At 45.8% G+C, this 15411-nt stretch overlaps 1 protein-coding gene across 2 annotated transcripts; it reads right to left on the bottom strand.

Moving 5' to 3' along the window:
* Positions 1–446: 446 nt before the first annotated feature.
* Positions 447–10314, bottom strand: INSIG1 (insulin induced gene 1). Of its 2 annotated transcripts, none has more exons than XM_033072603.1 (6): positions 10272–10314; positions 9530–9954; positions 6736–6860; positions 5899–6065; positions 5334–5433; positions 447–2695 (listed from the first exon to the last, which is right to left on the bottom strand). In XM_033072603.1, the coding sequence occupies exons 2-6, from the start codon at positions 9936–9938 to the stop codon at positions 2666–2668; spliced, it is 831 nt and encodes a 276-aa protein (XP_032928494.1). In that variant the 5' UTR covers positions 9939–9954; positions 10272–10314; the 3' UTR covers positions 447–2665. The 2 variants fall into 2 exon arrangements, with proteins under 2 accessions (XP_032928494.1, XP_032928487.1); XM_033072596.1 differs by lacking the exon at positions 10272–10314 and adding an exon at positions 10167–10264.
* Between the last annotated feature and the right edge of the window lie 5097 nt (positions 10315–15411).

Genomic DNA, 15411 nt, shown 5'->3' with positions numbered 1-15411 from the left:
TCTAAATTTGCAAGCTGCTATTAGAGTTGCTCAGCCTTAGCAGCTCATTCTTAGCTTGCATTCTTCAAGCTGCTTCAGACTTTAGCAATCACTGCTGCAGACAACCAAACCACAACAGGAATTTGCAATGCTTACCCTGCCCCCTCCATATTTTGTTTCAGATTATGAATTTCAGCATTTTGGAAGACAATGGCAGGAAGATTCTGTACTTTAAGCCACAAAGCCACGACACACTTACTCTGCTTTACTGCTACAATAGCAAGGCTGTTTTTGTTTTTCTTCAACTCTACAGTCCACGCTGAAGCTGATCTTGCCAAGTTCAGTTTAGGATTTTTTTTAAAAACCACTGCATATGCATGACTGAATATTTGTTATGCAACCATAACAACTGTCCTTTTCAAGAAAGATTCCTGCATAATGCGAGCACAGAGAATCCAAGGCAAACATGGTTTGATCTTAAAACTTTAATAGTAAAAAAAGTGTAAAACCAAACACACCGCTGAAAACTTATCAGTAAGAATGAGAATTTAAGTGTTCAAATTCAGAATAGTGCAAATTTTCTTCACTCCCCTCCCCACCTCTTCCAAACTTAAATCACTTTGGTTAAGATACTCAGAAGTATTGGCAAAAAATGAACTTTTGACTTACATTTTTGGCTGCATTATTTCTAACAGGTACAGATTTAGTTTCAGTCTTTACAGATAAATCTTAGATACTTCTCTATCAAATATCCATAGAGATCACTGCCAGCTTTACTTAAATCTGGTTTCATAACATTTTAAAATGGGTTTTAAGATGGTTACAAAGCTGTATCTCCAGCAAGGCAGCAGCTTCTTAAACAGCTGAGCTGAACCCTTCCTGATCTCTTCAAGTAGCTATAAAATTTGATTATTCAGGTTTTGAACATTCAAGGAAGGATCTTGTACCAATGAAATTACTCTTGATTTACACCAAAGCAAGGTTAGAATTGGGATCTGCTCTGTAGTATAGACTTTGTGCTAAACTTTTGTTGCTAGCATTCTCTTAGAACAGCAAAACCAGCCAGGACAGAGACCTGGCCTCAACTTCTGTTTTGATGGTTCAACCTTTAACTGATGCTTCTAACTATAACTCAAGCCATATAAGATTGGAAAAGAACACAAGGAAAAAAAAAACAACCAAACTTAATACAAAAAGGCAAATCCATAAAAGTTTACAAGTACACCATAACCACAAAACTGGAGTATTTCTAAAAATTTGGGTTCAATGTAAGATACAACAAAACTAGCTTTACTAGTTAAATAAATTATTGCTCCATTTGACTCCATGCAGCATTGAAATGAACTCAGAACCCTTTTCTCTTTAATCTCTCATAAGAAATGATCGATATTGAAGAGAACTTGAGGCTCAGACTTACTGTACATTGCACTTCAACTTTTAAGACCTAATACTTGCTATTTAGGTCTCCTGTGGTCTAAGCTATCAAATGAATATGTTGTGCTCACCAGAACTATGTATTAAGAAACACCAAATATTTAATGCAGTGACATAAGCACTTTTTGTTTTTAAGAAGGCAATCACAGATTGCAAGTTCTATAGGGTTGTGTAAAAACAAGTAGTGATCTCTTTCAGAAACTGAACTGAGAAAACAAGCTGTTTGCTATTCTTCACGTACAGTTTAAATCACATTTGAGGCCCAATTCTCTTTCTAATCATTTCAGTCCAAACCTGGATTCAAAGGACAGCTCTAGGAGGAAATGTAAATCAAAGAAGTAGATGGCCAAGCAATGACATGCAATGCATGTTTTTTCAGTGACACCAGACATTTGAGAAACTTCAGATGTCCCTTGGTGAGACACTGAAGCAGGTGTCTAACATTAAGCAGGGGTAGTCACACACACTTAGATTTCTTACTGAACTGTGGCCAGAACTTGATTCTTGCAAATCTAACTGCAAGCCTCAGGAGTAATGAAATTTCCAGTTGGAATCTCTTGATAAAGGTTCACGTTTGAACAAGATTGTCTCCAGTGTTCACTTCTCATACTGAAGTAATTTAGAAATTCCAAATTAAGGCTTCCAACCTCTCATCCCTCAAACCCCCTCCACGGTCAAAGACAGAAACTTAATGCAGCATTACAAGTAAGGGCATGATTCCTTCATAAGACTCCTAAAAGCATTAGTGCAATGCCTTTAATCTGTTTGGATCACTCTTATTTTTAAATAACCCTATTTTTTAAAGATTTGGATAAATACTATTCCTATTAAACCATACTTCATCATTGTTAAGCACCATCGATCTACTTCCTTTGGGCACTGATACAAGAGCTTGTAATTAAATTTCAGTTTCAAGGCTTTAAAACATGGCAGCTGATTCAATAACTTAACAGTGGAATCTAATACTTGGAAAACTGCCACTGAGCCTCAACAGTTGTATGCACTTGGTGTTAAACTCTTCCAGAGAACAGCCATATGCAAGTGCTTATGTGGTAAATCAGGGTAAGATTTCAAGATAAGCAGTTAATTTCACTTGGCTATTCTAAGAGTGGATTAATATTTTTTCCCACAAGTCATTTGTGCAGTGAGCCCATAAAGAGATTATTTCTTCTAAATAATCTTCAGTTCTAAAAAGGAACACATCTTCATAATGTTGCTTTCACACTGGCACTGGGTGTTCTTCTTCGAAGGCTTAATCATTGTGTGGTTTCTCTGGAATACCCTATGGATAAAAAACATCAAACACATGTTAGGTTTTAATGCCATCTGATAACATTATGCAGTATTTTCAATTATTAAATAGTCAAGTAACTCCAGTTAGGCTGACAATGACCTAGAGAGAATTACTTCTTATAAAAGCTTAACAAGGATGTGTTCTCTAACTGTGGACAAAAAACCCAACACTATGGGTGTTTGTTGCCTCAATCAGTGCACCCAAAAAATCCTTCTGCCAATTGCACTCCTTTTTATAAGACTTTGTTATCTCTCCTCTCTATCTCAGTTACTTTCTTAACAGAAGGTATGCAATGCTTCACTTAATGGACAATAATTCAGTTTTAACAGCCCTTTTTCAAACTACCTTTTACCACAAGTTACTTTATTTTTCAATCAAAGCCTGGGATCAGAGACTCACTCATTTCTTCCTAAGTCCCCTTTCTAGTATGGAACCCTGTAGTATGTCACTATAAGATATTTCACCCTTTTTTCTTTGAAACAAAGCTTGTAACATGTTCTCTTTCTAAGGTCAAAATGCAAATATATTTTCAAGCATTGAATGCATTCTCAGTTCTCCAGCCTCTAGCACTAGTACACAATAGATATTTGTGAGGCCTAATTTCTGAATACCACCCTGATTTGTCAGATGCTGAGAATGGTGATTACAACTCAAAATGAAGTGTTGCCACCCACATAACCCAGCTGATGAGCAACTCCAAGTGTCACAATGAGCAGACAGAAGTGGTGCAGCAGCAGCACCTTCACCTCTCCTTTTGCTATAAAACCTACTAAAAGAAAATATTGGATTTCATCCTCAAGCTGCTAGCAAAAAAGCCAACAAGCCAAACAAAACCCCAAAGTCTCTGCTGAGAGCAGCTCTGCTGAAAGGTCACACTGCACTCTGTTAGCTCATGGGAGCTCCCTTGGAATCCAGTGACTGGAAAGCAGCAGGCATCTCCCAGCTGACATTTATCAGCATGGGAGGAGATGTCTCAGGGACACTTTTCATTTCACTTTCCATTTCTAACTGGAAAAGCTAGAGAGGGGCTGAGGAAGAAGCAAAGCAACTTTACTCCACTAATTTCCACAGGTTCCACCTTTTACTCTGGACAAACCCAGAAAATATCTGTCACATGCAGCAAATAGCTCAGGGGCTGCAGCACAACACAGCTAGAGAAATAACTGTTTCATTCAAGTATGGGTTAAAAAATGCTGCTTTCCATCTTCCTGCCCCATCCATGATGGCTCACAAAATGGACTGGACTTTTGAATTACCAATAGAGAAGAAAGATGTGGCTGACTGAATTACAGACTCTACTTCTTTGGATTTCCAGCACAGTACGCTTCACAAAGACTTGCAGAAGTGTTCCTGTGAAAATGTTGCACTTCTTCAAGTTTTTCTTGACTAAGTAATGGCAATGTAAAACACATGAGAAGATACCTCTAAATAACCAGAATAAAAAGCTCTGCATTGCCAACTTTCCCCTTTCTTTATAAGGAAGATGACAAGATTGACAGGAAAGTTGCAGGCAGGATCCAGGCCGATTTTAACTACATTCAGGTAATTTGCCAGGTGAAAATCAAAGGAAAAAAGTTCTATGTGTCTAAATTAATTTTAGCTCTTTCTAGTTTAAGGCTCCCTTCCTTTGCTTTCTAAGAGGAGCAGAAGAGCAACTGGAAGCACTGTGTGGAATACAGAACTGTAGCATAAAACCAACTATCATTTTATTTTAAGACTCTGCTGCAATACCAAAGCTTAAATAGAATTCAGTTAATGTATGATTTTCACTTGATGTGAGTGGCAAATTTAAAGTAAGAAATTATGCTTCCTCTTCCCCCCATACAAGTAGTCCTAAATAAACTCAAATGCAGATTGTATGCATCAGTAGGATTTGAAGGGGGAGTAGTGAACTTGTGCTTTGAAGAACCTCAAATGCTCTTCCTTCAGTAAAAATTGAAAACACCTAAACCACAGCAGCCTCAGGAAAGTTAAATATTTGAAGGATGTTTTCCAGGATACAGGACTTACATAGCAAAGAAGTTAACACAGTATTAATGATTATTAGCCATCAGTGTCAGAACATTTTTCACAACCAAGCCTTAGGCTGATGTGCAAACACACAGCCAGGTTTACTCTCTAGTGTGCCACAAGGAAATAATTCTTTAAGAACTTGGCAAACAAGACAGCAATTTATATTATCCCATATATGGAGTGATACTTGAATCTTAAGTAACCAGCAAGAGAATATTTGATTCTGGAGCAGTGGAATTTGAAGCTATATAGGGACATTTCCCTATATATACTTTTGTGCATGAATAATTAGAGAAAGCCCAACAGTGTCTCAGTTCTCCAGCTACCCAAGACGTTAATTATAAACACTGATGGAGCAGGAACAATGTACTGATTCCAGTCTTATTTAGGCTGCTGCTGGAAAAAGTTAAACACAAAAGATATTCAAACACTAAGACAATACCCACTCTACTGGCAACACAGGTTGTCTGCTTACAGTTCAGCTCTTAGGAATACATCTATTTAACTCTGTCAGCTTGTGAGTCATACCCTTCAAGGCATAGTTTGTTCTTGGACTAACAACAATGGAAGGCATTTGGATTGTTAAGGAAACTACTAATTATGCAGTAATTACCATAGCCAGCTGGCGTCCTATGTTTCCTACAGTCACACCTCCTGAGAAAAATATACATGGAAGCCAAGAACGGATGTAAAGGAAATCTGGGGATGTATACCTAGTAAAGAAAAGGGAAGTAAGTTAGAAAGTTAGAGACAAGGAACTTTCATCATCTTACATACTGCTAACCAGATGCTGCAGAATTCTGTCCCCGGGCTGAAACAAAACAAAAAAAACCCCAAAACACCCACAATAACAGAGGAGATTGAAAATGGGAGACCAAATTAAGTCTGTAAACTTCATAAGCTTCTAAACCCCCATGTCCTAGCCAGTAAAGTTTATAAATTCACTCTGCTGAGAGTCAGTAGAAGTTCAGTTCTCTGAGGTGTTACCATTTCAACATACCTCCCAATTCATCTGCTCTCAGTGGGCATTTGGAACAACTGGACCATTACCTTAGACAAACTAAACATCTTCTTATAAGAATGTGCCAAATATGGTAACAACTAAATTCCAGTTCATGTGCACCCATGCTTTTAGTTAAGACAAGAGAATTGAAATAGTATTTTAAAGCATAACTTACTGATAAACACCATTATATACAAGAAACTGGGTTATCAGTGTTGCTACAAAGGCTATTGTTATTCCAAGTCCGAGACCACTTCTTGAACGATCAAATGTCCACCAAAGCCCCAGGGACAAGGCTGCCAGAGTCAGGGACAGCTGGACATTGTTTGCAAAGTCTAGTTTCTGGAAGAAGATGTTAAGGACAGTCCTTTTTAAGTCTGTAAACATCCTGCTGCTGAAATTGAACAAGGGAGAACTCAAACTGAAAGTGAGCATAATTCTCTGTCTTTAAATACAATACATTAGGATTTGATTTTCAGACCTGCCAAGTAATCATAGCTCTTGTTAACTCTGACTGGAGCCTGACTGCAAAGTCAACATCAATTTTTGTCACACAGAGTTTCTAAAGAATATGCTACATTTTAAAACATTTAACTTCCATGGATTTTTGTCTCAAGTAGCTTGGATAACTCCAGCTGACTTAGGTTTTCTGCTCAAGCCACCATATTTCACCACAAAGAACACTCTTATTTTGTGCTTCTCACTAGCACATCACTAGTTAGCTGTGTTAACTTTTATATGTAGATATGACCTAGATTAAAACAACACAACTTACACTGTCATGCTTGCAGTTGTACAAGACATACCATGATGTCAATCCCTCTTCCCTCTCATGACCCTTTCAGTGAGCTGCGTTATACATTTTACAGTAGTCACTGTGGTTTATAGCAGGTCTCACAGAACTCCTCTGCCACAAACACCACCCTTACCTTCCCAACCTCCCCCAGACCCGAGTGGCAGACAGCCTGATGAGCACAGAGCAAGCACAGAGCAAGCAGCAGGTGAAGGATACAGCGCTGGCGTGGTTGATGCCCACGAAGACGGCGATGCAGCGCATGACGCTGGCCCACTCCCGCTTGAACTTGTGGGGCTCCCCGAGGTGGCTGTCGATGCAGGGGTACAGCAGGCCAACCACAGCTGCAAGAGAAGGAACACCACTTGTACCAGCTGCTAGGCAATGATTATCCATATTAAACATGTAAGTGCCTGAGAAAGCAGCGAGGTGCTCATCACACCACTGTAAGCCTGATAAAACACAATTATTATCCGCCTTTACTACTTTAGAGAAGTAAAAACCCCGCTCTAACAAGCAGTATTCTCTTTGAACATTTAAATATACATTGCTTTGTTAAGGTATCTGACTTGAAGCTCCTTTTGTTTAAAGAGATTTGTCATTTGACATCCTGAGCAAATGCTTGTACCAATAAAAGCAAAGCACAATAAAAGCTTTGCAAGGAGTGGAATCTGTGTTCATTGCTCACGTGCAGGGCTGACAGCTTTATGAACATGATTCATCAGCTGTGAATCAGGTCCTGAATTAAACGTTTGCCTGGATTTAAAAGTTTATTAGCAGAGCTGCTTTCTCTCCTTCTGCTGGGCTGTAAGTCAGCCCAGTGCTCCTGTCCACGTCAGATGAATTTTGATATCAAACAGAAGCAGAGCTGAACTTAAACAAGCAGCTGCCATCAGTCTATTTATATCAGGGAAAAATAACTACTCATACAGTTAACCAGGCAACGTTTTTATCGCCATAAAGCACTTTTCAGCCTTATCAGTCTGAAAGTTGGTTGCAGAAGAACATAGGCTAGTGTTAGCTGAGTTCCTAGCACCAACACCAGAGTTTCACTCTTCTAAAGACTGCAACTCTGTGTATTGCCACCAACTCCAGGGTTAGACATGCTGCTTTTACTGAATGCAACTTCTGTGTTTATTGATATCCTTTCCTGTTCTTTTTTTTAAAATCCCTTAAACTTTAAGTGTAATAAATTCTATGTTAAGAAGGCTACAGAACATACTATTCCAAGATAGATGTGTTCTGAAACAGCTTCATTACTCTGATGCCAGCTACCAGGCATAACAGCTAAATTCCAAAGTTTTATCCAACTGTGACAGGACTATGAGAACTCTCTTTGGAGAATATCCCAGGCCATCCTTTTTACTACACAGTTAATTATTCATTCAAGTTTACGGTTTATAGTTCATATCCCCTTCACTGTGTGATCAAGCAGAAATCACATAACTGTATTAAACATAAATAGGCAGGAGTTGTTCAAAGTACTTTCAATGCAAATTATAAACTATTACAGTGGGTTTATGTCCTAAAACGTTACTCCTTTGTAATCCTCCAACCGTTCACTCAAACCTTGTTTTTGTCTAGGCACAGACTGGGGGGTTACGAGTGATAAAGCACGAGGTATGTGCCAGCTGCTGTGACAACCACACCGCGGCCTGAGCCTTCCGTGGTATTTGCCCAGCAGCAGGCAGGGTGGGCAGGGGACAAGGGACAGGGAGGGACAGCGGGCAGGGGCCAGGCAGGTGACAGGGGCAGGACACAGGGCACGGTTAGGTGACAGGAGCAGCAGGAAAGGCACTGAGAGCAAGCAGGTGATGGGGACAGAGGGCAAGGGGCAGGCAGGTGACAGGGGACAGACAGGTGACGGGTGCAAGGCGTAGCAAGAAGGCAGCTGAAAGGGGCAGTGGGCAAGGGCCAGGACAGTGCCAGGGCCCGGGCTGGTGACAGAGGTGACAGGAGTGGAGGCCAGGATGGTGCCAGGTACCAGGCCGGTGACACAGGTAGGGGACAGGCCGGTGACAGAGATGGGGGCCAGGCCAGTGACAGTACCTAGGCCAGTGCCAGGGGTGGGAGCCGGGTTGGTGACAAGGCCCGTCCGGAGACAGGGCTGGGGGTCAGGATGGTACCGGGTGACAGGCTGGTAACAGGGATGGGGACCGGTGACAGTGACAGGGCCCGGGCCGGTGACAGAGGTGGGGCCGGGCCGGTGACAGGGACGGGGCCTGTGCGGTGACAGGGACGGGGACCGGTGACAGGGATGGGGCCCAGGCCGGTGACAGGGATGGACCCGTGCGGTGACAGGGATGGGCCTGTGCGGTGACAGGGATGGTGGCCGGGCCGGTGACAGGGACGGGGCCCGGTGCGGTGACAGGGATGGGGGCCGGTGACAGGGCCCGGGTCCCGGCCGGTGCGGTGACAGGGATGGGGCCCGGGCCGGTGACAGGAATGGTAGCCGGGCCGGTGACAGTGCCCGGGCCAGTGACGGGGCCCGGGTCCGGGCCGGTGTGGTGACAGGGATGGTGGCCGGGCCGGTGACAGGGATGGTGGCCGAGCCGGTGACAGGGCCGCGCGCGCCGCCGCACGTGACTTCCTTGTTGTGGCCCAGCCCGTGGCCTGTCGCGGCCGCAGCCAATGGCGCGCGCCGCCCGCCACTCACCAGTTCGGCCGCAGCCAATGGGCGGCGGGGGGCGGGGCCGGCACGCCCCCCCCGGGCGCGCGGGGCGGGGGCAGCGGGGACAGGCGGGAAGCCCGCGGTCACCCCCGCGCCCCGGGAACATCCCCCGCTCCACCGGGACACAGCGCACCGGCTCCACACCGCCCTCCGGCACGCGGCACCGCGCGGGGATAACGCTGGGAGCGCGTCCTCCCGAATGCCCGAGCTCGCATCACTCGCTGGGTGATGGAAGTGCGGGGTTCCCACGCGCACGGGGCACGCACTCAGCCCCAAAGCCTCTCCTCCTCCACGGGAGGATGAGGAAAAACCGAAAATCACTCGCGGAGGTCAGCGACTCACCCGCTGCTGTGCCGCAGCACGGGGGCACCCACCAGGCGGAGGAGAAGAGCGTAGAGATCACTTCGTCAGGGAACAAAGTCACATTCCGCTGGATCTGCAGCAAGTTCAGCACCAGGGCCATGAAAGCACCCACGACGAAGAGCACCACGCTCCTCTGCACCAGGTGCTGACTCCAGTTCAAGGTGCTGCTGGTGCTGCTGGCGCTGCTGCTGGCGCTGCTGCTGGTGCTGCTGGTGCTGGGGCTGCGAGCTCCGCGACCCACCAGCGCCAGCGAGGGGCTGGACACGGAGGAGCCCAGCATCTCGCCCACCTTGGCGGCCAGCTCCGCCGCCGTGTCCCCCAGCTGGCTCCTGTGCCTTCCTCTGGCCGTGCACGAACAGCTCCAGGCGCGGCTCTCCAACCTGGGCATTGGCTTCTCCGGAGTCCTGAAACACACCCACACGCTTAGTAAAGCCCCGAGCATCGCGCCAGGCACTGACACACACCGCCGCCTCCTCCAGCGCCCACCGAGCTCCGGGGGATGCGGCGAGACCCGAGCCAGCCGAGCGAACCCGCGGGAGGACACGGAGCCCGCGGGGACAGCTCCGCTCCCCCGGCCGGGCCCGTCCGCCTGTCCCCGGGGCGCGGTCCCGCTCACCTCGGCTCCGCCGCCTCCGTACCGGCTGCGCGCCGCCGGCCCGCACCCCGGCTAAGGTTTATAAACCCCGAGCCGCGGATGTCACGTTACCCGCCGCCGACCTACCCGCGGCCGCAGGCAGCGCCGGGCCCGCCGCTCCGCTCCGCGCCGCCGCCCCGCCCGTCCCCTCCCGTCCCTCCCCGCCGGGCGGGGCGAGCTCCGGGCGCGGGAGCCGCCGCGCCAGCCCCGGGCGGCCGCGGCCCCGGTCGGGTGAGGCGGCGCAGCCAATGGCGGGCGGGCGGCTGATATGACGTGCGGGACACACCACCCGCCTCCCGGGCGGCGGAAGGCACCGAGCGGGGCCGCGGGAGCGCGCCGGGGATGCGCGCCGGCCCCGGGCGGGACGGGGAGGGCGGGGGAGCGATGGAGATGCTGGCGGTGGTGACGCTGTCAAAGAATCGTGGAATGGTCAAGGTTGGAAGGGACCTTTAAGGTCATCGGCTCCGATTGTCAACCCAGTGCAGCCCTTAAACCATTAAGTCACATCACCCAGAGCAAGGTCCAGACGCCTCTTGGAGACTTCCAGGGTGACTCCACCACCTCCCTGGGCAACTTACCCCAAAGCCTGACCACCCTAAAAGTTATCTATGTATTTATTTACCTATTTATTTAGACTAGACGCCTCTTGAAGATTTCCAGGGTGACTCCACCACCTCCCTGGGCAACTTACCCCAACACCTGACCACCCTAAAATTAATTAATTAATTAATTAATTAAAAATGTATTTTGACTGTGTAATTTCAATCTCCCCAGTCTCATCTTTGCAGCCCAAGCCTTGTGTGCTTGCCCAGCGTGTCCCTTTGGGAGAGGGCAGTTGGTAATGGGAAGGTTGAAGGGATCTGCTCCTGAAGGTAAAGGGATCAGTGATCTCCGTCATCCTTCTAAAATGGTGTAAGGGGATCCTGCCAAGCCCATGACTCCATGAGAGGATGGTGCCAAAGGCAGGTGCTGTGTCAGCAACCAGCCATGGGGTGACTGGAGGATCCCGGGCTCCTGACTGCTCCCTGACAGCCTGAGCAGCTGCTCTGCCAGCACTGGCAAAGCTCGGGTCACAATCCTCCCAGACTGTTAAATAAGTTCATCCTCTGGACTCTTCAAAAGAGGCCTGTCAGGGATGGTTAAGTGTGAGCTGTACATTACGGTAGAGTTGAGCACTGAAAAATGAGTACACAGAGCAGGACTCAGCTCCCAGGCTTCCTCTTTAAAATGCTGGTTCTCCAGGGCACATGGGAGGCTGGTGTATGCAGCAGGAGTAGTTGGGCTTCTTGTTTATGAGCTGGCCTCACTGGAGCCAGGAGACCTTCATCTCACATGAGGTGTGCCATCATCACACTTGGAAGGAGCTGAGGGCTTCCCAAGTGATGGCACTGAGGATTTAATAACAGTTAGCCGTGCCTGTGATGGGCAGAACGATGGTCCAGGATCAGTGTTCAGTGATGGTTCGGTAATGGTCCCAGTTGTATTTCACTGATGTGTTAAACACAGCAAATAAATACAGAAATCACTTAAAGATATGGAAAGAGGCAGGTCTTCTCTGCATGTAATGAAGAGTAAAATTAACCTGGGATATTGCTGTTCCTTCTAATCTCTGCTCATTTCTAGCTGGGATGAAAAGAGCTGATCCTGCTGAGCAAAGAGCCTTTGGAAAATGTACTGGACAGATTGTTAGTGCCCCTCTTGGAAGTGACAGATGAGCCCAGTATTTTTCTCTTAATGCCAACTGGGATCACCCCAGTAATGTCTTGCAGACTTTACTGCTGAGCCCAAGTATATGTGCCCTCTGTACATGGAATTGTGAGTACTCAGTTTCCATTGCTATTTATTGTACTGAAACAGCTTTTGGTTTTAGTTTCATAAGCTAAAAATTGTTTGGATTCTTCTGACAGATTTTTAAAGACATGATATATTTCTCTTTATTCATTTGTTTTTGAGTTTTTTCTGACCCAGTTGGATCTGCACAAAAAGTTTGAGTCAACTATTTTGAGAGAAAACAGCCTTAATATATTGTCAGCTTTTTCTGGGTTCCTCTGCAGAAACGTTTGATTTGTTTCAGGAAATCACATGCAGACATAACACTTCCCCTCATGGCAACTGTGTACGAGCTTTGAATTGACACTGACAATTTATCTGCATCCCCAGACCACTAAGCAACACCTTCGGCAGCTCTAAATAAGGGCTAGAACTCATTCCCTGGGAAATATTCTTTCTTGGTGAATCACTTTGAGATTTATCAACAGGACTGTGGATCTGAGATAAAATGGTTCATCTTTGTAGGAAATCTCTTCCTGGACTTGGCCTATGGGAAACAAATATAATTCATCCTTGCTCGTGCTGCATCTCTACTTTATTTGAAAAAATATCTTTCTGTATTTAAATTCTCCCCCTGAATCTTGCCCATACTCTCAGTGTTTGGACAGAGTTTACATTCCCTTGTGCTGCATCTGCTAGTTTTCCTTCCTGAAAGAAACTCTAAAGCATTTTTTTTTTCATCCTGTGTTTTTCCTTTCCTCATGGGTATGTCTCTTTTGCTACTTCCTGCAGAATATTTTATTTGAATATTTTATATAAATTTTTTTTTCATATTCATGATATCGTGTGGTGGTGCCCTTCTTTCTTCCTGCTTTCTTTCAGGCAGCAGAGACCAACTTCTGAGAGGGTAAAACTTGCTGCAGCTTTGCTAAAACCAGCTGAATCAGTGCAAATCTACACTAGTAAATAACCTGTTCCTGAGCATATTTTCCCTGAAGTTACCCACTTAGAATAAATGTTAAATGCCCCTTTTCTTCATGTTGCTTTACAGTCCTGTTGCTTTACATTTCTTTTTGGAATCCTAAAGAAGGTTAGGTCTCAGCATGCTTTGATTAATGCCTGAAATTTTATGCTTAACAGTTATTTCTGGAAAGAAGAGCTCACATGTCTTTGTAAGATTAATGACATCGTTATTTTTATCTCATCCCTTAGCAAAGGCAGCAGAATCTCTAAGTACTCAGCTTTGCTACTCATTACATAAATAAATAATTTCACCTGTTCTTTCACACTTTCTGTATTAAGCTCTGTGATGTGCTGGAATCTGACAATGTGCTTGCCTCATGAGGATTGTCTCATGGGCCTCTTATGAGGGAAGTTTAGGATACTTGGACAATTTATTTTTCTCCCTGCTTAAACCAGATCCAAATATGAGCTGTCTGCTGATAAAAGCTGAAAAAGCAGTGGTGGAGAATCAGAGAGCAAGGCCTGTTTTATGTGTAAAACTCCTCTCCCTCTGCTTCACTGGAGATTTTTTTTTCACTTTATTCACCTTCAAGAGTTTCTCCTATTGATACAGAGAATAGAAACCTTCCCAGTCATATGCTCAGCCTTAATCTCCTGTGTCTCCACAAAAGGATTTAGTGACATTCAGTGTTTGATTCCCCATGCCAACCCTACGCACAAGAGTTCAAAAAATCTTTCAACATCAGCAGCAGTCTGTCATCCTGAGTTCTTTGCTTTATCACAGGTCTCCAGTGTAGTTGTGTGAATTCTCAGGAGCCTGCAGCAAAGCCTGCTGATCACAGAATGGCAGAATGGCATGGGTTGGGAGGGATCATCTTGTTCCAACCCCCCTGCCTTGGGCAGGGACACCTTCCACTAGACCAGGTTGCTCAGAGCTGCATCCAACCTGTCCTTGAACACTTCCCAGCATGGGACAGCCACAAATTCCCTTGACAACGTGTGCCACACTTCAATAAAGAATTTCCTCCTGATATCTAATCTAAACCTACTGTCAGGATGAAGCCATTCCCCCTTGTCCTGTCACTCCAGGCTCTTGTTAGAAGTCCCTCTCCATTTTCCTTGTGGGCTCCCTTCAGGAACTGTAAGGTCACAACTAGGTCACCTTGAAGACTTCTCCCAATTCTCTCAGACTTTCTTTGTAAGAGAGGTGCTCCCTCCCTCTGACCATCTTGGTGGCCTCCTCCAGGTCCATGTCCTTCCTGTGCTGGGGACCCCAGAGCTGGGTGCAGCACTGCACTGGGGTCTCACCAGAGCAGAGATTCACAATTCCCTCCCTCTCCCTGCTGCCCTCAGTGCTTTGGATGCAGCCCAGGACATGGGTGTGAGTGCACATGGCCAGGTCATGTCCAGCTTCTCATCCACCACCCCAAATCCCTCTGGATCTGTCCATCCTCCAGCCTGGATTGTTACTGTGGGGCCCCAACCCAGATGCAGCACCTTACACCTGGCTTTGTTAAACCACAGGAGATTCCTGTGGGCCACTTCTCAAGTTCATCCAGGTCCTTCAGGTGTGGCCATGCACCACTCAGCTTGGTGTCATCTGTGAACTTGCTGGGGCTGCCCCCAACCTTTGTCACTAATGAAGACATTAAATATCTCTGGTCCCAGTGAGGACCCTGCAGGACACCACTTGATGTCCTGGTTCCTTCTCAGAGGTCAGAACACCCGAGAGGTAAATGGTGTGAGCTGAGTTCTGCAGGCCAGCTCTGTGACATTGCCCAAGGCCCAGTGCAGCAGCTCATTAAAAGCTGAAAGGAGAAGGACAGGGAGTGATTACAGGGTGCAATGGGCAGGATGCAGAACGTACAAGCTCTGAACACGGCAAACTCCAGCCAGAACACTTCAGGCGTGTAAAACAAAGGGGAAAAACAAAGTGTGTTGGTGGTTAGTGTATAATAATGTGAGTCATCCACAGTGAGCAGAGCTTAAAAACTTGGCTGCTTTTACATAATCTGAGGGTGAGGAACCATAGTTGGAGTTTGAACATGGAAATTAAACCCTAAGATATCTGAACAAAGCCCAGTCTTTGTGTAGTTAATAATATTGTAGTGAGCATATGACAAATGTTAATTGAAGGTTTTTTGTTTAGTTGTCGATGTTTCCCTAGCTGCTTTTTCTTTTACCAGAACAAAACAGAAAGAGCAATTCTATGCAGGCTGCAGTCTTCAAATGTCTATAAATCCGTGTAACAACTATCATATAATTAGCCAGCCAACAGCCCACATGCAGCTGTGGGCACTGACTCCCTGTCAATGAACCTCTGTCCTGACACAAAGGCAGTGCCTTTGCCTCGCTTTTGACTTCATTCACCATCATAGTTATGCATATTTATGTAGCAGAGAGTTCAGTGAGTTCATACTTGGTATTCAACATGGTGATTTCATCTAAACTTCATTATGAAATAACACTGTTTGTTGATTATATTGCTGAAAAA

This window comes from Catharus ustulatus, chromosome 1, assembly GCF_009819885.2.
Source record: "Catharus ustulatus isolate bCatUst1 chromosome 1, bCatUst1.pri.v2, whole genome shotgun sequence".
Classification (NCBI taxonomy): Eukaryota; Metazoa; Chordata; class Aves; order Passeriformes; family Turdidae; genus Catharus; species Catharus ustulatus.
The sequence above is the reverse complement of the archived record's forward strand: the minus strand, read 5'-3'. Positions and strand labels throughout refer to the sequence as shown.